This window comes from Lemur catta, chromosome 2 (genome assembly GCF_020740605.2).
Source record: "Lemur catta isolate mLemCat1 chromosome 2, mLemCat1.pri, whole genome shotgun sequence".
Classification (NCBI taxonomy): Eukaryota; Metazoa; Chordata; class Mammalia; order Primates; family Lemuridae; genus Lemur; species Lemur catta.
In genome coordinates, this window is record NC_059129.1 from 141,282,819 (window position 1) to 141,307,770 (window position 24,952).

The 24,952-nt window shown below is 38.5% G+C and overlaps 1 protein-coding gene across 7 annotated transcripts in view; it reads left to right on the forward strand.

Moving 5' to 3' along the window:
- The window catches only part of MAP3K4 (mitogen-activated protein kinase kinase kinase 4), a 107,631-nt gene extending 85,888 nt beyond the window's left edge, over window positions 1-21,743 (forward strand). For 2 of the 7 annotated variants that reach the window (XM_045544695.1, XM_045544696.1), the window contains exons 16-27: window positions 2,225-2,321; window positions 3,090-3,227; window positions 6,672-6,772; window positions 7,486-7,566; window positions 10,824-11,015; window positions 12,131-12,201; window positions 13,486-13,602; window positions 14,506-14,665; window positions 16,580-16,702; window positions 17,329-17,435; window positions 19,457-19,636; window positions 21,197-21,743. In XM_045544695.1, the coding sequence (XP_045400651.1) occupies window positions 2,225-2,321; window positions 3,090-3,227; window positions 6,672-6,772; window positions 7,486-7,566; window positions 10,824-11,015; window positions 12,131-12,201; window positions 13,486-13,602; window positions 14,506-14,665; window positions 16,580-16,702; window positions 17,329-17,435; window positions 19,457-19,636; window positions 21,197-21,217 (1,388 nt within the window). In that variant the 3' untranslated portion in view covers window positions 21,218-21,743. Of the gene's footprint in view, window positions 1-2,224; window positions 2,322-3,089; window positions 3,228-6,671; window positions 6,773-7,485; window positions 7,567-10,823; window positions 11,016-12,130; window positions 12,202-13,485; window positions 13,603-13,694; window positions 14,666-16,579; window positions 16,703-17,328; window positions 17,436-19,456; window positions 19,637-21,196 lie in introns of those variants that run through there. The other 5 variants (XM_045544698.1, XM_045544699.1, XM_045544697.1 and 2 more) reach the window with 4 other exon arrangements.
- The last annotated feature ends 3,209 nt before the right edge of the window (window positions 21,744-24,952 follow it).

Consider the following 24,952-nt stretch of genomic DNA (forward strand, 5'->3'; position numbering starts at 1 on the left):
CAACTCTTTTTCCTTCCAAGGCTGTTATGAAAATGAAAGTTATGATTTATATAAAACTGTTTGAACATTTTATATAAAGCATGATGCATTCTTATCAAAATTTTGCTTAAGCATATTATGAATAGATTTTGATTTTCTGATCTCTTAAAGTATTTCTGCAAGAATACATGATCAATGATTCAGTAAAAATGACTTCTTTAAAATGTTATTGCATAAGGAACCATTTTCATTGTAGAAAAAGTACATATAAAAATGTGGACGATGTACATTTAGAAAAAATTTCAATGTAGAAAAAAATTACTACAAAGAAAAAAATGCTTCCCTCATCCAGAGGTACTCACTGGTAACATTTGAGTCAGTAGCTTTCTGTGCCTGTGGGACAGTTAATTCATAGCGCTCTCTGCAGGCTCAGGTTGTCTTTTGTCCTCTCAGCCACTGTGGGATGGTGGAATTGAACTCAGAGTCAGGTTGCCCATCAGCAGTTGACCTGGGGCTTCTTATTTAACATCATGGAGGTTCCTCTTTTAATGCTTAAAATTGGACGCTAATGAGGATTAAATAAGGTAATAATGTTTTGTAAACTCTAGTGTTCTGTATATAACAGGGGTCATCATTTGGTGTTTTTTTTCTTACAAGAGAAATTAATGAAAATGAGACCACATCAACTGTCATTTTGTTGTTACTGTTACTTTCTTCTTCTCCCTCTGCTCTGAGCATGCAAAAAATGGTGACAATCTGGAATATAACCTTCTGTATTTTTTGTGTAGTCATGTAATTACATAAATGCATTCTACCATACCTTTCTCTATGCTCATTTAATCACACAAGCATATAAAGAGTTGGTTTTTTTCCTGTCATTGACTGTACAAAAATTGAGTCATTTTGGATATTAATCTCTTGCTTTTCATCTGACAATGGTAGAACTTTCAACATGTCAACAGGTATAGATCTAAATCATTATCTTTGTTAGCCACATTGTGGCCATGGTGGATGTACCATTTCTTGATGGGATTTTGTTTGGGCCATGAAAAAACATCTCTATAATGTTCACCAATAAACAGAATGTCTGTATTTTATATCTTCATGGGAAAATTATGTAGTAATTTTTGACTCTGTAGTTCCCAGTATTTGTGCTAAATTAAAGACATCATTCTCACCTAACCTTTTTTTTTTCTTTTTACTTTTGTTACTATTGAATTTCTTCCATTTGGCATTGTAATAGCTGAGATAATGAACCAAAGGCACAGTTTGCCTGAATTTTGTGTGAATAACTCCTTGATTTTTGTTTTGTAAATTTTGCAAGGGAACTTCAGATGTCTCCATTTTGGGTAATTCTATCTCTCATATATATTATTAATAGGAAACAAACAAAACCATGAAGCAAGAAGATAGGATAAAACATGCATAGACTAAAGTTATTACCATGAAGTGAAAATATGACATTTTAAAAAACCAAGGAGATTGTTAAAAGTAAAACAGATTGTTAAAAGTAGAGAAAAACATGTTAGGGAGAAATATACAAAATATAAGTCATCTATTACTATTTACATTTAGATATTGGGAAAGTGGACTTGTCAGCATTTTTGTAATCACTAGATTTCTAGTTTTAAATTGTTATTTTAAATTTTATCTAGTTTTTAAAGTTCATTTAAAATTGTATCCATATTTACCTTCTACCAGCATATTTAAAAGAAAAAGAGAAGAAAACATACTCTGAAAAGAAAAATAACCCAAATAATTGTGCCCCATCCACCTGGTTTGGTTTAAAGGAATTAATTAAAACTCCATGTATTCAAGAAAATGACAGGAATCCTAAATGCAGAACCTGTCAGTGTGTCACCACTGACTAAACTCTTTTTAAATCATAGATAATATAAAGAACTCCTTTTTATTAGGGATATGCCAAATAAGCCACATTTTCATTTATCTATAAAATTGGTTAAATCATTTGTTTAGCATACATTATGTACATTTCACTCCAGGATTTAAAAAATGTTTTTGATGGGGAAAGGTTTGAATGTGCAATATAGCTTTATTAACTTTTAAAAGGTGACATTTTCCGTAACATTTGTATATATAATATTATTTTTTACTTACATAAACTTATTTTTGGTCACTGGCAAAATTAAGTGACATTCTGTTTATATATTTATTAGTTGCTTGGTTTGACAGTTTTCTGTGAACCACTTTAACAAGTTGCATTTGTTGCCATTTTCACTGGCAGCCATTCATCGGAACAGCCCCCGTCCTGTGAAGGTTCCTCGATGTCATAGTGACCCTCCTAACCCACATCTAATTATCCCAACTCCAGAGGGATTCAGGTATTTGGTGCTCATCTAGTCATTTGCTTTATGCAGTCTTCTCTGATGTGCATGCTCTTACTCTTGAAACTATTGGATGCTTGCTCTGAGAGCCAAATATTCATTCTCCGTTCTTGTTCATACACTTTTAAAAGCTCTTATTTGTGTTATCTTGAAGCCTTAGTTGCAAAAGAAAAAACGTGCAAATTTAAAACAGACCTTTACCCTTCAAGATAACTTCATTTCTCAGCTTATTTGTAACCTCGAGCTACTAAATGCTTTCCAGTTTTGGAGTACTTCTTTCCTTTTCTTTCTCTGAAAAAATTATATTGGGAAAGCAAATTTGAGTGTGCATAGCATAATAAACATTTGAAAAACAATACTAAATACCACTTTAAAAGTGGAAATAAGCTGGAATGACCTTTCCAGTCTTGACTTTCATGTTTATATGTAATTGTGAAGCAACTTAAACACTAAAGTGAGTTCAGAACCTATAGTATGTTCACAGTAATTTCCTTGAATGTGGTGGCATTTCTGCATCTTGAGGTAGTGAGCATCCTTTCTCCCCTGTGTAATCACTTTTTAAAAGTTAATTTTATTTGACAGTATTTGCTAGGTCAGGGCCAGAATTATTTTTTAAAAATCTTTGAAATTAGTTGTTTCTTTTTTACAGTTAGCCTTGAATGTCAGTCAAAGAAAAATTTGTGTTTTATATTTTTAAATATTTTTCACTTCCTTGCCATATCTTATTTTTAATTGCAAGTCCATGCCCTTTTCTCCTCCCCTTAGCACCCGGAGCGTGCCCTCGGATGCGCGGAGCCACAGCGGCCCTGCTGCTGCTACTGCTGCTGCCGCCGCTGGTCGCCCCAGCCCTGCTGGCGGTGACTGTGCGCCGCCCAAACCCATCAGCAGTGCCCATGATACCAGGTAGTCTCACTCCGTCAGCGTCACGTCCCCTGCCTGCCCTCCTGTGCTCTTCCACAGTGACCTGAGCCCTAGGGCACGTTGCAGGGTCCAAGTGGGCTGCTTTCCTGTGGGGTGTGAGTGTGCGCAGGGCCTTCGGTGGGTTATCACAGCCCCAGGGCTCTAGCACTGCCCAGCACAAATAGATCATTTGAAGGTTGTTAATATTTCTTTGGAGCTAATATTAGCCAAAATGACCAGATCTTTGCCGATAATAGTTCCACAGAGAGCATATCAGAAGAAAGAACCTGGCCCACAATAGAAGGGGACGTGAGAATTTTGGCTAACAGAGCCTTCCCTGAGGAGTCACAAGGTAGTTCAAAGATGGTCTAGTTAATAACATTAGGTGGTGATTTTTTTTTTTTTTTTGAAGATCAATTTTCCAACCAGATTTCCTAATTTTGAATAATGGTTGATTAAAAGTAGTTTTTAAGAATGGAAAAATGAGTGCATGGGATTTGTATGTCATGGAGAATAGATCTTTGCTAGAGAGAACTATCAGACATTTGGCAAACTCCAGAAAAATTTGAGTCTCTTACATTAAGTCTTTTGTGTAAGTAGTTTTTTCCATTCTGGTTTTTTGGCAGAGGAGTTCATCAAGTTCTCATATACTTAATGGAGAAAGGACTTTTGGTCTTTTTAAATTTCACCCTGTATCTGAGTAGAAGAAACACTGTCAGTATTCTCATTTCCCAATAAGGAAGACAAATATGGTCAAGACTATTTGGGTTGGGGGTGATCTGACCAAAAGAGGTACAATTGTGATGGGACTCAGTGCTCTGTGTTCAGCTCTTAGGAGAAAATATTAGTATGATAGTTGGCAGAAGATGACATCTAGCTTTAGATTTTAAAATAGACTAAAATGGCTTTAGACTTAGTAACAGTCTAAAATTTCTGCAAACACTTTGTCTTCTCACTTGTTAAAATAATATTCCTAATTTTTAGTGATAAATGCCTATAACTTAAAAATATCCAAGTATTTGACAGCTTAAGCAGTCAACTAAAAAAAATTAACAACATTGAACAAATTTCCATTCACCCTCTATATGTTTTGAGCATCTCATGGCAAATATTTTCATGTACGCTTTCGTATCCCTCTGTGGGGGCTACTGAAGCTACCTTTTTATACGTGTAATAAAGACTTAAGGGAAGTGCTTTGGCTTAAAATGCAGACACACTTGAGAAAATTGACCGGACTCTGGCTCCCGGCTCCCACACCTGCTGTGTCCATCTTCACAAGAGATTACCCCAGAGCTAGACAATGGGAAGTGACCTCCCACTTTTTAAAATGTTAATGAACTGTGGTTTAAGGCATTTATGAGTGGTAGTGTGATACATTAAGTATATTTTAGTATAAGAATTAAATACCTGCAGTTGGCCTTCTCATGCAGTTTAGTCTTACACATTGCATAAACAGTTTTTTAGCATGTTATGAATAGCATTTCATAGGTATTCCTCTTAAATTTGGACATATTTGGACAATCCTTGATGTTTAGGAATTTTAATAGCATCACAGTATGCTATATTGAAGGCCATTTTTTCGCAGAGGATCCAAGCTTTTTTTTACTTTGTGACTGTGTATGTGGGTGGGTGGAGAAGAGCAAAGCCACTTGAATAGGTGACTGGGCTGGTTGTTAGACTACCTCCTGCATTCAGGCCTTGCACACACTTGATTTGACTTCGAGCCTCAGCACCGTCACGGTGAGCCTGGGTGGTGGGCCCCAGGAGTCACTGGTGGGTTCGGGTCACTGCCCCTGAGGCTCACTGTGCAACCTAAGGGCCCAAGTCTCAACACGGCCTTGGGTTTATGAATATGCTGTGGGGAGGCAGGGTGACATCGGTGATGACCAGCGTCCACAAGAATGCCACAGCCCACTGTGTGCAGGACTTGCCTGTCCTAGAGATGTATTAACTAAAATTCAGTTTCACTTGGTCCTTTTAGTTGACTTTATTTGGCCTAGAAAATATCTATTCTGGGCTTAAATTGTCTCACTATTGTTTATAAAAACATTTTTGCAATTGTGTGCTTGCTGGATCTGGCTCCTACTGACTCATAAAAGCTGATTGTTAATTTTTCAGGAATCTTGCAAGACAGTTGTTTCACCATAGAAATTGGTGAACTCTATGACCCACCCCTCCATCCCACTCCACAACTAGTTAAACATTCACCAGTGCATCACTTCACAAGTATATGTTCTTGCCTTTTACTCTTGCAAAACATCTCTGAAGGACATGGAATTGGCTAAATTCTCCTGTGGGAAATGAGGAAAATAGAGGAGTTGAATGACTTCTCCACAGTCCTGCCATCTCTGGCATTGCTTAGGAATGGAATATGTTTTTTCGCTTCAACACCAGTGGTTTTTCTATCAAATAGTGCCAAGTTCTTGATGAACTACATGGCAGTAGAAATGTCCTTCCTCACTTCAGACTTAAGTACTGTATTAGCACTTTATGATGAGGGTTTAGGGAAATACAAAAAATACTGTGTATTTCATCATTTGTAAATGTCTATGCAATAGATCATGCTGCCTTCAACTTATTCAGTGTGTAATAAAAAAGAGCATAAATGCTACCATACTTCATTATCTCATTCATTTAAAAATAGACACTAAATGACTTTTTAATAAACTAATGCCATATTTATTTTGGGTTCTTTGATCATTTGAATTATAATTTTAACACTTTCTTACTTAATTTTAGTTTTTACTCTTTATGGGTTCACTCTGGTTGCTGAGCATTTAACTTTATTCTGGAAAAGCAGCTAATTAACTTTGTACTTTAATATATTAAGCTTCTTGCTCTTTTGCACTTTTGCTTGGCTACTGCTTGAGAAATCATCAGGGATTCCCTTCCATTTTCTTGTTAAGAGATTTGAAATCTTTTGGACCATGTAATGATCTTAGTACTTTAAATAGAAATAAATACATAAATAAAATTTGATGGTAACTTTAAATCTTTGCCAGATTTGGCTTATATATTTTTATTCATCCTGAGCTTAAATTATGGAGCTTTCCATGTATGTCAGTAACAAATAAAGTGTTTTGTTTTTATTTCTGTTACCGTTGAATATAAAATAAGGTATTAAGCAGGCAGATGCTCCCAGTCTCGTGTGTTAGCTGTGGAGAGATGAAAATGGAGCTCTCCCTCCAGACTCTAGAACCAGCAGATTCCAGAGGAGGTGCTTAGCAGCAGCACTCTTCATTCGTCCCTGGGCTGTTCTGTGCAGTGTCCTTTGCCCACTAGATGCCAGTAGCACCTGCCCAGGCATGACAGTCAGAAGTGTCTCCAGACAGTGCCTCCCTGAGAGGCAAAATTACCCCCATTGGAGAATCACTGCTCTAGAAGAATCTCACAGATCTTTTGAATTTTGTTGAATTGATAGCTCAATTGTTAAAAATATTAACACAGGGGTTCCAGTGTCCCTGAAAATGATCGGTTGGCTTCCATAGCTGCTGAATTGCAGTTTAGGTCCTTGAGTCGTCACTCAAGCCCCACAGAGGAGCGAGACGGTGAGTGTTTTAAGATTCAACTGCATTCAAAACCAGCATCTTCATCTGTCTCAGTGCACCGATTTCTGTTGTTAGTACCTTCACCAGGGTTCGTTTATGATTCCTGTATTCATTCCTTTCCGAAGGAATGAAGAGTAAGAAGCAATGGGGCTTTATGGAAAGGTTTATTGCTACACATGTTGGCTTTTTATTATAGTTGCCCTTTTTAGCTGTATTTGCATTTTCTAGGTTTGCTTTTAAAAAAGTTATTCTTCCTGGTATTTCCATTGTTGAGTACTTTTGTTCACTTTAAAAGTACAGAACACACTGTGTATGTTGATCATATGCAGGAGTTTTCTTATAATGCAGCCCTTGGGGGTGTTTGCCCAGGAAGCGGGTCACTGCTCCTGTTGTAACAGGGCTGCACTCCGGAAGTCAACCTCTTGAATGGGGTCCCCAGGGAATCCAGTTTCTGTGAAGTATACTATTGTCTGTTACTTGTAGAAAGCTTGATATAATTAAAATCCTGTTACCCCATTAATAACTTCTTAGTTTGGTACAATTTTCTAGAATTAATTGTAGAGATAGTTTCTCGCATCCCTATCAAATACACTATAAGTTAATCACCAGAAAGGAGAGGTGGATGATAACCATTGCCATTCACCATTTCAGGCTTGTTCTCAAGCATATTTATTTCATAAATCTTAATTTGCATAAAAACATACTTCTTGCAGAACCAGCGTATCCAAGAGGTGATTCAAGTGGGTCAACACGAAGAAGTTGGGAACTTCGGACGCTTATCAGCCAGACTAAAGGTAAGACAAAAGATGTTGAATTCAAAATGTTTAAGCATAAAGTGAGCAGTTTCAGTTATAATTTGCTTTAGTTTCTTAATTATTAGACCTTCTCCATTACTGTTTTGTGATCCCATTTGTATCTCTGAGATCACTTTTTATTATGTTCTATATCTGTATATTTTCTATTTCTTTTAATGAATTACAAATTCCTTTGGATCAAGAATGTTTTACTTGTCTTTATATTCTTAAAGCAGCTCAGCATAATTATTTGTACATGGAAGGATTATAATAAATATTTGTGAAATAAATAACCATTCTTTTTTTATGCTAATAAGTTGAGGGAAAGAACTTATGAAGTAGGGGATTGATTAATATTAGTCAAAAGAATAAATAGAAAAATCACTGTTCTAGCACTTTAGGGTCTACAAAATGCTTTCATGTATTTTTTGTCACAACAATCTTGAGCAATAGGCAGAATAGATCTTGCTCTCTTCATAAATGATAAAACAGCTTCTGAGGGCGAATTTGGTCAAGGTAGTAGATGACAGAGCTGGGACTAGAAGGCACTTCTGTCTTCGAGTGCAGTGCTCTCCCCACTGTAGCGCCCTTGTGCACTATGTGGGACCGATCAGAAGAGTATTTGTGCCCCGAGGCCCGGCGCAGTCTGGAAAGATTCCATGGAGGAAGGAGGCTGAGCTGGCCCTTGAAGGGAAGACAGGTCTGCAGCAAGCCAAGAAGAAAGGTATAGAAAGAAACTTACCTAGAGGCCTAGTGACTACAGAACAGATCAGCGGGGCTGGCCTGGCTGGTGTGGATGTAAATACAGGTGAAATTGCAGGGGTGAGGGGAGGTCAGATCGTGGACAGCCTTCAGGGACTGGTTAAATAATTAAGGCCTTACCCAGAGGTGGCGGCCAAGCCCTGAAGGCTCTTGAGCACCTGGTGTGTGTGGGAAGCAGGAGGATGGGGATTTAAGACACTGTGAGATAGATTCACCTGCCGGAAAGAATTGCGGAGGAAATGGGAAGATGAGTTAGAATACCACTGCAGTAAATCAGTGTAAATATAGGATACTGGACTACGGTGGGAGTTAAAAAAGGGAATGCAACAAGAAACAACTTTGTGGTAGTGATTGACAAGCCCAGTGACAGATTAGGTGTGTGTCCAGGGAGTTCAGGCTCACACGTAACCAGCAGTTCCCCTGGATCCCAGGTCTTTGCCATGCTTTTCAAAACAAATACTTGGTGGTCAAGTAAACTTGGGAACCACTTGGAACTGTGTTCCTCTTGGGAAGTAATGGTTCATATTGACATATTAAAGACTGAGAAATCTTGAGAAATTGTTACTGAAAAAAAAAAAAAGCCTTTTCCCAGAAATATTTGGCAGTGGACAGCTGTTAAAAGCTTGTCTGGTGCTGGGTGACATAGGAAGGAAACAAACTAGGATCCATGTTTTAAAGAAGTGATTGTAGTAAGAAACTGTAACTAGAACGTTATGAATCTTTGGGAATTCCTCTTCTTAGATTAACCTTACGTTCATCCTGATCTTCAGGGATCTCTTTGTCTGCCAGAAAACTCAGGCCCTTAGGACACAGTATGAGAAGTACTGTCATAGAGATGTGCATAAACCAGTGGTTTTCCAGTTAGGGGTTGTGACTCACTGGTGGGTTGTAAAATTTTAGTGAACATGATCAGCATTTTTTAAAAAAGAATAGGCTGGTGTCATAATCACTTGTAGTAAGGGTGATAATGTTTCATGAAACTGTCATTTTGGATGTCTATATGTGTGAAAGGTATTTTTACTGTAAATCATGATAAATAAGTATGGGAAATAGAGATGTAGAGCCTGAAAGGAAAATGAGGAATAATAATAGGTGATATTTAGTGAGTATTCCTGTGTTCCAGGCACTGAACTAAAATGCTTTACAGGTATTATTTCATTAAATCCTCACAATAGTTCTGTGAATCAGGTATTATTACCTTCATTTTACTGATTAAGTATTTAATGTATAAAGAAGTCAATTAACTTGCCCATTTTCAACCACCTAAAAAATGGTGAGGCCAGGATTTTATCCCAGGCATTCTAATCATAAAGCCCCATTACTCTGTACTCTTCCCAGAGAATGGAAAATGCCATTCCCTCCTCATCAGAGATGGCTTCCTAGAAGAGGGATGGCATTTCAGCTGAGCTGTGTAAGTAGGGTTTACTCACCAGGTTCTGTGGTAGAAAGAAGATATTTTAGGCAGAGGGAAAAAAGTGTGAAGGAGTCATGGAAGTGAGAAACAGTTTGGTGTGTTTCACGAGTCTTTCAGTTTGGCTAGTGTGAAGATTCAGAGAAGCTAAACTGAGTCCAAATTCTGCAGAGCCTTGAGCCCCGTGTGAAGGAGTTTGGGTTTTTGGTTAACAGGTAGTGGAGAACTGTGAAATAAATTATGTAGGAAAGTAACATAATCACATTTTATGTTCTAATAATTCTGGCAAACAAGAGTGGATTGGAGAGAGGAGAAACTAGAGGCAGGTTGGTAACTGCAGTAGTCTAACCCAGTGGTCCCCAACCTTTTTGGTACCAGTGACCAGTTTCACGGAAGACAGTTTTTCCACAGGGGGGTGGGAGGTGTGCGGGGATGGTTTTAGGATGATTCAAGTGCATTACATTTACTGTGCAGTCAGACCTCTCTGCTAATGATAATCTGTATTTGTAGCCGCTCCCCAGTGCTAGCATCACCGCCCCAGCTCCACCTCAGATCATCAAGCATTAGATTCTCATAAGGAGTGTGCAACCTAGATCCCTCACATGCGCAGTTTACAGTAGGGTTTGCACTCCTATGAGAATCTAATGCTGCCGCTGATCTGACAGGAAGCAGAGCTTATGCAGTAGTGCCAGCGATGGGGAAGGGCAGTAAACACAGATGAAGCTTCGCTGGCTCACCCGCTGCTCACCTCCTGCTGTGTGGCCCAGTTCCTAACAGGCCAGGGACCTGTACTGGTCTGCGGCCGGGGGATTGGGGACCACAGGTTTAACCGACAATTTGGGAGGGGAAATAGTTTTTGTCTGAGTGGCTTATATTTTGTGTGTGTATTGTGTAATGGGTACTATATGCTGGAATTATTAGATTTTGAAGGACTTTAATTCACCTGCTGTTTATCTCGATATATAATGATAAGCCTTGCTTATAATGGAGTACTAATGTATATTGCTCAGTTTTTATTGGTATTTGTTGGAAATTGACTTGATAACAGTGATTGAGACTAATGAGTTTGCTGTTCTCTCTGCAGATTCTGCTTCTAAACAAGGACCCATAGAAGCTATCCAGAAGTCAGTCCGATTGTTTGAAGAAAAGAGGTACCGAGAAATGAGGAGAAAGAATATCATTGGTCAAGTTTGTGATACTCCTAAATCCTATGATAATGTTATGCATGTTGGCTTGAGGAAGGTGACCTTCAAGTGGCAAAGAGGAAACAAAATTGGTAAGGAAACTAAGGACCATAATGTGAAGTTTGTCTCTGTGAGAAATAGCAATAGTTACACTTCTTTAGGTTAAGTCCTATATAAGTTGGTCATTTTTCTTATAGATGTGGCAAATATGTTAATATATTGTGTCTTTTTGCAGAGGGGGTCTAGTTTTTTTTGTTATTTAATTTGTAAGATGTATTCTAAGAGCAATACAAAATGAGATTTTAGAAAGATTTTTAAATGGTTCATTAAATTGAATCATTTTGCTTTGTGACTCCAGAAGTTGCCAGTGGAGAAGTACCAAAATCTTACCTATTTGTTCTAGTCTGTATTCGTTTTACCTGTTCCCAGAAGAACATTATTTGAAGAGAGGCTGGATACAAATAAGGACAGGAGAATCTTCTTTTCTCAAAAATTGCCTAATTAATTTCCAGGTAAAACTGCTTCCTGTAAAATAACTAGGGTAGATTGTGTGAGGGAAGAAGCCTGATTACATTTCAGACCTTTCCCCTATTTAAATGCATTTATCTGTCAAGCATTTAGGTCTGAAGGGGAAACACAGTTGTAATATAGGACTCTGGTAGCCTCAGGAAACCTGAGGGTCCCTTAGAGATGTCTGGTGGGGAAAAAGACACTAAAAATCAAGAACTTTATAAATTTTATTAATTATTGTTATATTGTTCAGCTGTATATCCCCTTGGCTTAACATCCCAGAAGGTCTGTCAGGAGAATGTGTGCTCCCACACCCTGCTGGACATGCACCAGTGAGCTTACTCCCGGCTGCTCCTCGTGCCCCTAGCCCAGCCCTCCTTGAGGGGCATGAGGGCTCAGCAGTGTGCACTAGGGCTGCTTATTGGTCATCGTTATGCCTCTCCTGGCATTTGCCCAAGTCAGTTCTACTCTATTTACAGATATTTACAGATAAGACATAGTGAAGAGATTGCCTAAGACTTCAGTTATTAATATTAGGGAACATTCAGAACTATTTTGAGTCTTACAATAATAAACTATAGTAAACATAATTATGTATAAATATGCATCCAGAATAATTGGACAATATTATTATAAGTTTAAATAACTTAACCTAGCTGTGATGACTGAAAGAGGAACCTGTTCCTGTCATTCACAGGGGAAGGCCAGTATGGGAAGGTCTACACCTGCATCAGCGTTGACACCGGGGAGCTGATGGCCATGAAGGAGGTGAGTCGTCTGGCTCACTGGGGCCATGAGCTTAACAGCTTTGGGCGATAGAGGTTCCGTAAAGACACTGGTGGTTATTCAGTTCTTTGTGCATAGAGCCGGCTTAAGTACCATCTGTAGTGAGTTGTCTAGGCCTAAGTCCTGCTGTTTAGCATTTAGACAGTAAGCATCAACCAGGCAGGTGCACTTAGGTAACATTTATGGACAGTGAAGGTGTTGATGATTTTAGTGAGGACGATGATACACAAATAATTCTAACACAGCACAGGTATCAGAAGTGCCATACAGAGGGAGACAGAAATAAAGTTTGATGAAAGCTTAGAGGAGAGTAGTTACAATGACATCTTATAGAGGGGATTTTGAGGGGAGAAGATAACATTTGTGATAAGCTTCAAAAATAATTAGCATTTTCATAGCTAGAGTTGGAGTGGGGAAGAGTAGGGCAAATCCTGGCAACTAAGGCTTATTGCTGTCCAGTGTGACTCAGAAGGGAGAGGAGGAGTTGGGGGTGAGCTGGGAGGTGTTCCCAGCGGTTATTCTCTCCCTGGAGCGCTGCCTCCCTCACCACACGCCTCTCCAGAGCTGCTGCAGTGTTTCTCCTGTGCATGCACTTTCTTGTACGTCTGTGTCTTCCTCCAGCTTGGTTGTAAACTTTTCTTATTTCTTATTATTTTTAATTGGCACATAATTATATATATTTATGGGGTACAGTATGTCTTGATATATGTATATAATGTGGAATGATTGAATTAAGCTAATATATTCATTAGCTCACTTATCTTTTTTTAATAGTGAGACATTTAAAATTTACTCTCTTAGCAGTTTTGAAATACATTATTATTTACTGTAGTCACCTTTGTGACAATATGGATGAACCCGGAAAACGTCATGCTGAGTGCAATCAGCCAGGCACAGAAACAGAAATACCACATGATGTCACTTACATGGGAATCTAAAAGAGTTGGGAGCTTCTTAAGGGCAGAATCATAACTGTTTATCTTGCCCAGAACCTAGATAGCAGTGATTGCTTACTGAATGTTTAATGATTTTGGTAATTCAGTTTGCAATTGCGATAGTGATCTCATTAGCTATTAGCTCATCAGATACTCCAAAGCAAGTTTGTTTAATTCATAAGGAACAACAAAGCAAAGAAAACTTGGAAGTAAAGTCACAAACAGACTGACCGTAGTCCTGTGGGTTTGATGTGAAGGTGTCAGGGACTCGAGGTGGTTGTGTTCTGGTTTGTTGCAGCACCAGTGGTGATCAGCAATTTTCCTTTCACAGATTCGATTTCAACCTAATGATCATAAGACTATCAAGGAAACCGCAGACGAATTGAAAATATTCGAAGGCATCAAACACCCCAATCTGGTTCGGTATTTTGGTGTGGAGCTTCATAGAGTAAGCCGACCCTAATGACACTGTTTTGTGTGAGGAATCAGTGAGGGCACAAAGTGGAGTCCTGTTCTACATCACAGGTCTTCTCATTTCAGAGCACAGTAACTTTGCCTAATTCTCAGGAAATCTCCATGAGTTACATCATTTCTGCCTTCTCTCTGAAACTAGAGGAGTTCTTCCTAAAATGTAAGTTGTAGACTGTAGTCTCAACCCGACATCATAAAGCACTGAAACCCATCCTGCCAGTCAGAAGATCTTCTAAAAAGCCCCTTACACCGCCTCTTGTGACTTGTTCTCTCCATTTTTTGCTGAACCACTGTTGAGTACACTGTTAAGTAATATTGATTTTTCTTTCATATGTATTTAAGGAACCATTGTGAAATGGGAGAAAATTCAGACCTCAAATTCATTTTTCCCCCTTGTGTTTAGAGAGAAACACGTTGAGGGAAAGCAGATAACCTCAAGTGTCTTGGTGCAGAGCACAAGCTTTCAGGGGAGGTTGGATATTGATAATTTTTAATGTTTTCACAAATAAATTCATGTTTGAAAAGGATGTGTTTCAGTACTTAATAATATATTTGTAGGGACAGCCCTGTTGGTCCCTGTCTGAGATTATAAAGCAGACTTAATTTCAGAGGATTATAGAATTTTATCCTCTGTGATTTGGCGATGTTCTTATCCCGACAGGCTGTGTAATTCCAGACAAGAGGAGGCAGGCAGACACCTCTGTAGGAGAGTGAGAAACGACTGTTGTAGGACACATTCAGTACTCAGGATGGCAAGTGTAGTACACCATTAGAAAGAATCTTCCTCTGGCGCATGGCCTATGACGTTTTTCAGACTTTTCACTTAGCCCACGTGTAAGGAGAATCATAAACACAGGGCTGCGTTCTGTTCCTCCCGCAGGAAGAAATGTACATCTTCATGGAGTACTGTGATGAGGGCACATTAGAAGAAGTGTCGAGGCTGGGACTTCAGGAACATGTGATTAGGCTGTATTCAAAGCAGATCACCGTTGCGATCAATGTCCTCCATGAGCATGGCATCGTTCACCGTGACATTAAAGGTAATCCCCACACACGCCGTGCTGCTGTGCACCAGAGTCGCCTGGTATCCAGCACACAATGGGTGCTCCCAAGATGCTTGTTTCCACTCCCACATGTTATTTCTCTAGATTGAAATACCTTTACTTCAAATGTGCTTTTATAAAGACTCCTGTATTAAGAAACAGTGTAGAACCCATGTCACCATCCAGTAAAGGCTGCTCTTTCTGCTTTTAGAGAATCTGTTCGCTAGAAATGAAGTTTGCTGTTTTTATAGGCTGATTTGGCATAGCCTCTGTACTTACTAGACATTCGTGATTAAAGCACCTTTCTTTTTCCTGGGTCAAGACTTCCTGTATATTTCTATATGAATGTCATAAATATGTAAAGGGACAGTAAATCAGAAATGCCTGCATAAGTCATAAGATGAGGCTCTGTTTTTGGAGACAAGAATAGGGTTTATTTACACCAGCCTCCAAATTAGAGTTCTGCTAAAGGTTAATTTGGTCATGCTGATTGATTAAAAGTGCTTTCCTCTTCTGGCATGAGGGAAATAACTATGCTTCTGTCTCAGAACAGTCCCTGTGGCATTTGCCTTAACCACACCATGCCCCGGACCTTTGTATTTGGGAGTCTTGGGGATGACTAAAGTGGGAAAGTATTTTTGTGTCTAATTGGCCCTAGACTGAAGAGTTTCATTCTATTATATATCTGAGGTTAACCTAATTAAACACATGCGCTTAAAAATTGGCCTGACTTCTGACCAGGGACTGGACCCAGTCTGGGGGGCTGTTCTGGATCACATCAGAGTCTGCTTTGGTCTGAGTGTAAGAAATTGTTCGAGCTCTGTACTGCGGCTCACCCAGCATATGCCAGTCTTGGTGGCTGCCTGTCCACCACGTTGCTTTGCTATCTGGGGTCATTCTGAGCATTCGCTTAATTGGCTCTTTATCAGGCCATGGTATTACCCATTTCTAGTTATTCTGCACAAACACCATAATACTCAGTCTCTGTTCACTGTCACAAAATGGTATCTTCTTGTTATATTCCATGGCACAAAGAGAATTTCTCAGAGTCCTTGAATCAGGTCAGCGCACTGGTATCCTTATCAAATACTTTATGGTTGGTCATGGCTAAGAATGAGCAATGTAGACTAGTTCCAGAAGGTGAAGTCACCACTGTTGTCCATTGTGGGGACCATCAATTCTGGGGGCATGCAAGTCATGAGGACTAACTCTTAGACTTCACTCATTGTATGGCTGCTACTTGTCTAACTCAAGTGGCTGTGTGTTGCTTTTTGAAGGAGATACCATAGGACACGATGCCAGCAATGCGTGACTTAGTTGGAGTGATAATATCTTATACCCTATAGCAAAAGGCCAAGCTGAGAGATTAGCAATAACCCCAGCTTCCAACTAGAAGACCAGTTAGGCATGTATATTGCTTGTAGAAATATTTGAAAATTACAGAACATTGTTTTCAGTCACATTCAGAAAAATCCAAAAGTGGCCTCAGGGATGACTCTAGAAAACTGCAGTGTACCAGTTCTTGTCTACATGGCGCTTCCTGTAAAAGAAGCTGCTAACTGCGTATAACTCTCATTTTTAGGGACTTCTATCACAAGCATTTGTGTTTTGTATGCAATTTCTTTTTAAGTGTTTCTGTGGGTTTTTAATGTTAGAATTTATGCATGTATTTCAGTTCAGAATTTATTGGTCAAAGGTACCTGCACTGATGTTAAAATTTTTGTTGCTTTGTATTAATGTTTGTTAGTAAGACTCACAGATGTTTTTGCGATTGTACTTTTTAAGTAAAGTTTCACAAACTTTTATATTAGTTTGTGAATGAAGTTCCTGGTAGTTTAGATTACCATGTAAACTTTAAAATGCTCACATTGTGTTTTGGAGGCTGTTTAACAACAGGTTGTTTCTTGTTAGGTGCCAATATCTTCCTTACCTCATCTGGACTAATCAAACTAGGAGATTTTGGATGCTCAGTAAAGCTTAAAAACAATGCCCAGACCATGCCTGGTGAAGTGAATAGCACACTGGGGACAGCAGGTAGGGACCAGCTCGGTCAGTCTTTGCACTCCAACTTAACGCAGTGTACGTGGTACCTGGGCTTAACCTTCACCTTTCTTTGTCAGTGGGGACTGGGAGAGCAGGTAAAGGTTTCCAGGTACAAAATAGACTGCTGCTCCCTCATGCACTTGGGCTTCCACCTGAGAGCAGTTGTCAGATTGGTAAATTAAATTTCTCCTTTAAAGTTAGAGGAGGAAAGCCTCTTTTTTCCCCCATAAAAACTCTTCTTGTTTGCATTGGTTTTATTAAAACTATTCTAATCAAAACAACACTATGGTTAAATGATAACTTCTTTGTTTTGATCATTTAGTGTCATAAAATTTTGTCTCCTCCTTTGCAGTTTAAATTTCCTAGTTTAATTGTGAATACAATTTATTTGAAAATTTTCACATTCAAAAATTGTCTTTTAAGAGAGGATTTGGCCCCTAAAAAGTCCATTCAACAAGTAGATTTGAAATATCTATTAATATTTGAAAGGTTTTGATATTTTCGATTATGTAACTCAGGGAAAGAATATTATACAATATTAATTTATGGTTTGGCTCTGTTAATACTTGATGCTGTGTTTATAACCCACGACTAACCACTGTGTCTGACTTTTAAAGCATACATGGCACCTGAAGTCATCACACGTGCTAAAGGAGAAGGCCATGGGCGAGCGGCTGATATCTGGAGTCTGGGGTGTGTTGTCATAGAGATGGTGACTGGGAAGGTGAGCAGAGCCCACACATGGAGGCGGAACTTCAGGAGGGCATTGTACATTGGCAGAACAGTAACTATAGTTTGACTGTTACCAGTACTGTGGACATATTTTCTGCATTTAAGGCATCATGATTAAAGATAAAAATGTGACTTGTCAAAAGATACAATAAGATTAAGACAAATGATAAACCAGGAAACAGATAATTATAAGGTATGTGCCATAGAGAACTCTTATGAGTAAAGTTAAAGAGGCATAGACCTTGAATTAAGACACAGAAGTAAGCGGTTACAAAAAGAGACCATGAATTTGAAAACACAAGTCACACAGAAGCCTGCACATCAATGCTAATAGCAGCGTTACTCATAATTGCCAGAGCTTGGAAGCAGCCAAGATGTCCTTCAGCAAATAAGGGGACAAACAGTTATACCCATACAAAGGAATATTATTCAGTGATAAAAAGAAATGTGCTACATAAGCCACAAAAGACATAGAGGAACCTTAAATGCATGTGGCTAAGTGGTGAAAGACGCTAGCCTGAAGAGGCTGCATACTGTGTGATTCCATCTATATGACATTCTGGAAGAGGCAAAACTATTGAGACAGTAAAAAGATCAGTGGTTGCCAGGGATTTGGGGAGGGAGGGATGAACAGGTAGAGCACAGGGGATTTTTAGGGCAGTGAAACTCTTCCGTAGGAGATACAGTGATGACGGATGCACATTAGTGTGCATACGTCCAAACCCACAGAATGTGCAACACAGAGCGAACCCTGATATAAACTGTAGGCTTTAGTTAACAGTGTGTTAACATTGGTTCATCAGTTGTAAGGAATGGATCACACCAATGCCAGGTGTAGATAACAGAGGACACTGTGTGGGGAGCAGGAGGGAGTCTGTGAGAACTTTCTGTATCTTCAAATTTTTCTGTAAATGCAAAACTGCTCTAAAAAATTGTCTTTTAATTTCAAAAAGACATGAAAAAAGATGATCAGCCTTTTATTTAGTGTATGAGTGACATTTTTAAAAATTGATAATACCTTTAGAGTGTAAGGAGAAACACATGATGGACAGAAATTCAGAACGGTAACACTGCTCTGGAGAATAATTTCTAATCTCTGTCAAAATTTTAAATGTGCTTGGCCCTTAAACTAAGAAATTTCTGCTTCTGAAAATTTATCTTCTGGTGAAGATAAAACTAATGAGCAAGTATACAACTGTGTAAAGATACACATGTATACACAGTGTATGTCTGTGTAGCATTGTTTATACAGCAAAAATGTTAGAAATCTCTTAAGTGTTATTAGTAGGAAGTTAGTTAAATTGTTATACAGCTGTACCTTGTAGTGGCTGAAAAAGATCACACATACTAAGTGCTCAATAAATATTACCTAATGTTATTTCTATTAGCATTGAAATAGGAAGATAGCCATGATCTCTGTTATTTCAGCCAAGCCATACATAAGAGAACAGATTCTCACACTGAAGAATACATATTGGCGGTAACTATAGTACATAAATCAGAATGCCATACAAACTTAGTTCTTTCCACTGTGAATCTCTTTTTTATACGGTTGTAATAAAATAATCTAAACTTTGCATTAATGGAATTATTATTTTTCAGCAAGGTAGCATATTAAACATCCCTATAAGAGAATTGTTGGGTTTTATATGTTATATATCATTTTATGTATTACATTTTTTAGTTGCATGAGATGGTTTCTAGATAAAGGTGGACTAATGGTGCATCCCAAATAGGGTGGGCAAACTGTTTTTATAAATAAAATTTTATTGGAACAGTCATACTCATTCATTTATATATTGTGTGTAGCTGCTTTCATGCTACTGTGAGAAAACTGAATAGTTATAACAGAGACCATACGACCTGGAAGCCTAAAGTATTAACTGGCCCTTTCAGCAAAAGTTTGCTGACTCTTGATACACATTAATTTTGAGATGCTTAAAAAGAGATTAGGCATTTGCATTTTTTATGGCCACATAATATTAAAACTTGATTTTTTTCCTATCTTTTTAGAGGCCTTGGCATGAGTATGAACACAACTTTCAGATCATGTATAAAGTGGGAATGGGGCATAAGCCCCCAATCCCTGAAAGATTAAGCCCTGAAGGAAAGGACTTCCTTTCTCACTGCCTTGAAAGTGACCCAAAGATGAGGTGGACAGCCAGCCAGCTCCTAGACCATTCGTTTGTCAAGGTTTGTCAGATTGCTGGATAGTTGTCTTCGTGTTTAAATGTTTGAGTTCTATTTTGCATATGGTCCTTGGGGCAGTTCGGAAACTTAAATATAAAATACTTATGTCTGAAATGGAAAAGAACTAAATGTATTATTATGCTAAGGATTTTTGTATATGTTCATTTGGAAAACGTTCATTGAAGTTCTACTTAGTCTATTTTGATGGAGTGTTTGAGAAGCGCTTTTGAGACAGTTAAATGGAATTTTAAATGGGACTGGATGAAAGATGTAGTTTTCACTCTCAAGAATATATAGCCTACTTGGGGGGTAGACAGGTTAGTAATGACTACAGGTTAGCAACAACTAATCATTATGTTAAGAGCTGTCAGAATGGTATGTAGGGTTATGAGAAGAGGAATTTAATGTAATCAGGTAATCTCATTACTTTCTTTAGGAAGAGCCGCCTCAGCTATTTGAGAGGGTCTGGCCTGGTCAGGAATGGCAGGAGGGGTACGGCAGGCAAAGGGAAGAGGCAGGGAAAAGCTCCCTCGTGGAGGGTGATGCAGTTAAGGAACTCGTATAAGTACATCCCATCCCAAAGAACACAGGGTGTGGAAAATGGCAAAGGGGAAGGCTGGAAAAGTAAGTGGGAGCAACATGAAGGAATTTCAGTTTTATTGTAAACATAACATAATTTAATAGTGTTTTAGAAAGATCATCCTGCAGGAGGCAAGAGAGTAGTTAGGAAGTTAAGTGCAGCTAAAGGATTGGGGCTGGGTGGTCAGGGCGAGTTCTCAGCGATCCTTAGGAGTCACAGCGGGCCTGGCTGACCCCTGGTTGGATGTGAAGGTCAGTGAAGGGAAGAGTCTACGGTGGCTCCCAGGTTTCTGGTTTGTGTCACCAGGTGGTAGACTCCGTTCACCAAAACAGGGAAAGAGGCAGCTGGGCGAGAGGTGATGGGTCCTGTCTGGTAGATGAAGCTTGAGGTGTGTTTGGAACATCTTCTGAGAGATTTCAGACGGGCATTTGGATAGTTTGAGCTGGCACTCAAGAGGGATTTGAGCTAGGGTACAGATCTAGGAGACAGAAGTGTTGCTGGGAGAGGCTGTAGACGAAAAAAGGGTGAGAATGGAACCGTGGAGGAAGCAGCATTGTGAGGGTCCTGCAGAGGAGCTTCCAGCAAAGGGAAGGAAGGTGCAGAAGAGTGGGTGGCATTCTTCCCGGTGAGTGGGGTTACGGACAAAGCAAGTGGATTAGCTTTGGAGATGTTAGGGAGTTGTAATTAAATAAATTCAGGCCTTATTTAGGCCTATGTACATAAACAATTTATATTGACCTGAAGTTGTACTTAGACATTTAAAAAAAATGCTTTCAGTAGTCAATTCCCAGGCTTAACTCTGGAGCAGTAACTTAGCGCTGCCACTGTTGACTGCATTTCTCAAGCCCTTCCGTCTGTGCCCAGCACAGCACTGGGAGCATGAGGATGGGTCGACGGGGCCTTCCTGTAAGAACTGTACCGTGTGTGTGCACATGTACACACCTGCCTCTGCAAGGGCTCAGCTCTGTCCTGCTTCCTCACAGGTTTGCACAGATGAAGAATGAAGCTAATCAGTCTGTGGCCTAGTAGTGTGTGGACTTGGAAAATTCTCTTAATCACTACTGTATGTAATATTTACATAAAGACTGTGCTGAGAAGCAGTATAAGCCTTTTTAACCTTCCAAGACTGAAGACTGCACAGGTGACAAACGTCACTTCTCCTGCTGCTCCTGTTTATCTGACGTGGCACAGGGTCCTCTGGAGGGATGGTGTCCACGAGGTTAAAGAAGCTGCATGTTAAGTGCCATTACTACTGTACACGGACCATCGCCTCTGTCTCCTCTGTTTTTTGCGTGACTGAGAACCGTGACATCAGTGTAGCGTTTTTGACCTTTCTAGGTTCAAAAGAAGTTGTAGTGTTATCAGGGCGTCCGGGACCTTGTTTTTAATCTCCTGTTTGTCGAGTGCACTGACTGTGAAACCTTACCTTTTTTTTTTGTCGTTGGCAAGCTGCAGGTTTGTTATGCAAAAGGCTGATTAATGAAATTTAAGAAAAAGGTTCTTTTTTCAATAAATGGTTTATTTTAGGAAGGCTCAGTTATATTGTCTTTTAATGGTTAACAGCTGATGAGCCAACACAGAAGTGGTTGTTTTCACCCATGTGTTCCTCAACAGAAGGCACATAATCAGGTGTGCTGAGAACGGGCACTGGCTCACGTGCTCCTTTAAGATCTAGGACCTGCTCGCTGCAAGTGAAGGAAATAAATGAAACAACACTAACGATGTAAGATAGCCCTTTTAATTATTTTATAATAACTAGCAAATTTATTACAGATAAAAGTTTAAGCCTTATTACCACATGTTGGGAGCTCAGTTTGTTTTTAAGCCAAGCTATATAGGTGCTAGGTCAGTGTAAATACTGCTGAATGATCTCCTGATAAGAAAGCATCTTTTTCAGAATGTAAACAGTTCAGCAGTTAGCTTTCAAAAATAGCCCAAATTATGTCATTGATGGTGTTCTTTTATTTCTTTTTGCTATTAAATTTTTTTTAAAGATTGACCTTAAAGCTTCCTGAAATCTTTTTGGAAGATCGTTGACTCAATCCCTACACATAGTAGCTGACCCTGGGTGAGTAATTTCTCAAGCAGGTTCTGTGTTCACCTTCCTTCAGCGTAGTACATCCTCTTAGCCAAGAAATTTAATTTCCAGAGAACGTTGGCATCACAGAAGGATTTTGTTTTAAGATTATATTTTTATACAGCTTTTTGAATTATAATTTGTGTAATATTTGAAAGGGTACAGTTCAATGATTTTTAGTGTAGTTATGTAGTTTTGCAGTTGTCATCCCAATCTCATTTTAGAACATTTCCACAACCCCAAAAAGAAATCTAAAATTTGCAGTCATTCCCTGTTCTTACCCCCGGCCTTAGCTGACCACTAAGCTATTTCCTATCTCTGTAGATGTTTCTATTCTGTACATTTCATATCAGTAGAATCTTAACAATGTGGTCTTTTGCATCTGGCTTCTTTCACTTAGCATAGTTCTGAAGTTTACCCATGTTGTAGCATGCATCAGCGTTTTCTTCCTTTTTATTGCTGGATACTGTTCCATTTTGTGGATATGCCACACATTTTGTTTATCCGTTTACTAGTTGATGGGTGTTTGAATTGCTTCCACTTTTTGGTTATTGTGGTTACTGCTGCTCTGAACATGTCCTTAGAAGTCTTCATGTAGATATCAGTTTTCATTTCTCTCGGGAGATTTGCTAGGTCATATGGCAAATCCATGTTCAGCATTTTCAGAAACTTCCAAACTATCTTCCAAAGTGGTTCATTCACCTTCTTACATTCCCACCAGCAACACACGAGGGTTCCAGCTTCTCTGTACTTTCTCTAATACTTGTTATTGTCTTTCTTTTTGATAATAGCCATTTTAGTGAATGTGAAGTAGTATATCGTTTTGGTTTTGATTTGCATTTCCCTAATAATGGTGAACTTCTTTTTTTGGGCTTGTTGACTATTTGCATATCTTCTGTGGTAAAATATCTATTCAAATCTTTTGATGAAATGTCTGTTCAAATCTTTTATTAAAATCATTTTAAAATGGGGTTATTCATCGTCATATTATTGAGTTGTAATGGTTGTTAAATATATGCTGGATATAGATAGGTCTTTCATTGGTTATGTGATTTGCAAATTTTTTTTTTTCCCAGTCCGTGGCTTGTCTTTTCATATTCTTAAATGGTGTCTTTTGAAGCACAGAAATTATTAAATTTTTTGAAGTCTGGTTTATCAACTTGTTCTTTATTGCTTGTGCTCTTGATATAACTAAGAAATATCACCTGACCCAAGGTCACAAAGGTTTATACCTAAGTTTTTTCTAAGAGTTTTAGAGTGAGTTTTAGCATTTACATTAGGCCTATTATCTACTCTTAGTTAATTTTTGTGTATGTTACCAGATAAAGGTCCAAATTTATTCTTTTGCATGTGGGTATTTATTTGACCCAATATTATTTGTTGAAAAAGACTATTCTTTCTCCATTGAATTGCCTTGGCATCCTTGAAAATCAGTTGACCATAATTGTAAAGTAAATGTAAAATGTAAATTGAAATGTGGGCTTTGAATTCTATTCCGTTAATCTATATCTGTCTACATCTCATGCAGCACCTACGCTGTCCTGATTAGCATAGCTTTCTAGTAAGTTTTTACAATGAGAAGTGTGAGTCCTCCAATGTTGTTCTTAAGTCATCCAGTCCATTAAAATGGGATATATCTCCATTTATTATATTTAGGTATTTAATTTCTCCAGCAATGCTTTGTGATTTTCGCTATATAACTCTTGAACTTATTAAATTTATTCCTAAGTATTTTATTCTTTTTCATGCTACTTTGAATGAAAATATTAATTTCATTTTCAGATTGTTCATTACTAGTATATATAAATACAATTGATTTTCATATATTGATCTTTTATCCTGTGGCCTTGCTGAACTCATTTAATAGTTCTAGTAGTTTTGTAGACTCCATACTCCGTAGGATTTTCTACAAATGAAACATGTCCATAAGTAGACAGTTTTACTTCCTTCTTTACAATCTAGATACCTTTCATTTCTTTTTCTTGCCTAATTGCACTGGTAAGACCTTCCAGTACAGTGTTGAATAGTAGTGGTGAGGATGGACGTCCTTGTCATGTTTTTTAGGTGGAAGTCATTCATTCGTCACCATGAAGTATGGTGTTGTAGGTTTTTCTTTAATACCCTTTCTCCATTTGAGGAATTTTCGTTCTAGTTTGTTGAGAGTTTTTATTATGAACAGTTATTAAATTTTGTCAAATGCTTTCTTCATCTATCAAGGTTATCATATGGATTTGTCCTTTATTCTGTTAATATGGAATATTAATTGATTTTGGGATGTTAATTATCTTGTATTCCTGGGGTAAATCCTAGTTGATCATTATGATGTATATTCCTTTTCATGTGTTGCTGCATTCATTGGCAATATTTTGTTGAGGGCATTTGCTTCCATATTGCATGAGGGATATTGCTCTGCAATTTTTATTTTTTGTGGTGTCTTTGTCTGGCTTTGGTATCAGAGTAATACTGGCCTCATACAGTGAGTTGGGAAAGTTTCCTCCTCCCCTATTTTCTTGAATAGATCGTGAAGGATTGGTGTATTTACCAAACTTCTTCAAGTGTTTGATAAATTTCACTAGTGAAGCCAGTGGGCCTGGATTCTAATCTAATCTCCTTCCTTCTTGCAAGTCTGTTCTGACTCTATTTCTCCTTTAGTCAGTTTCAG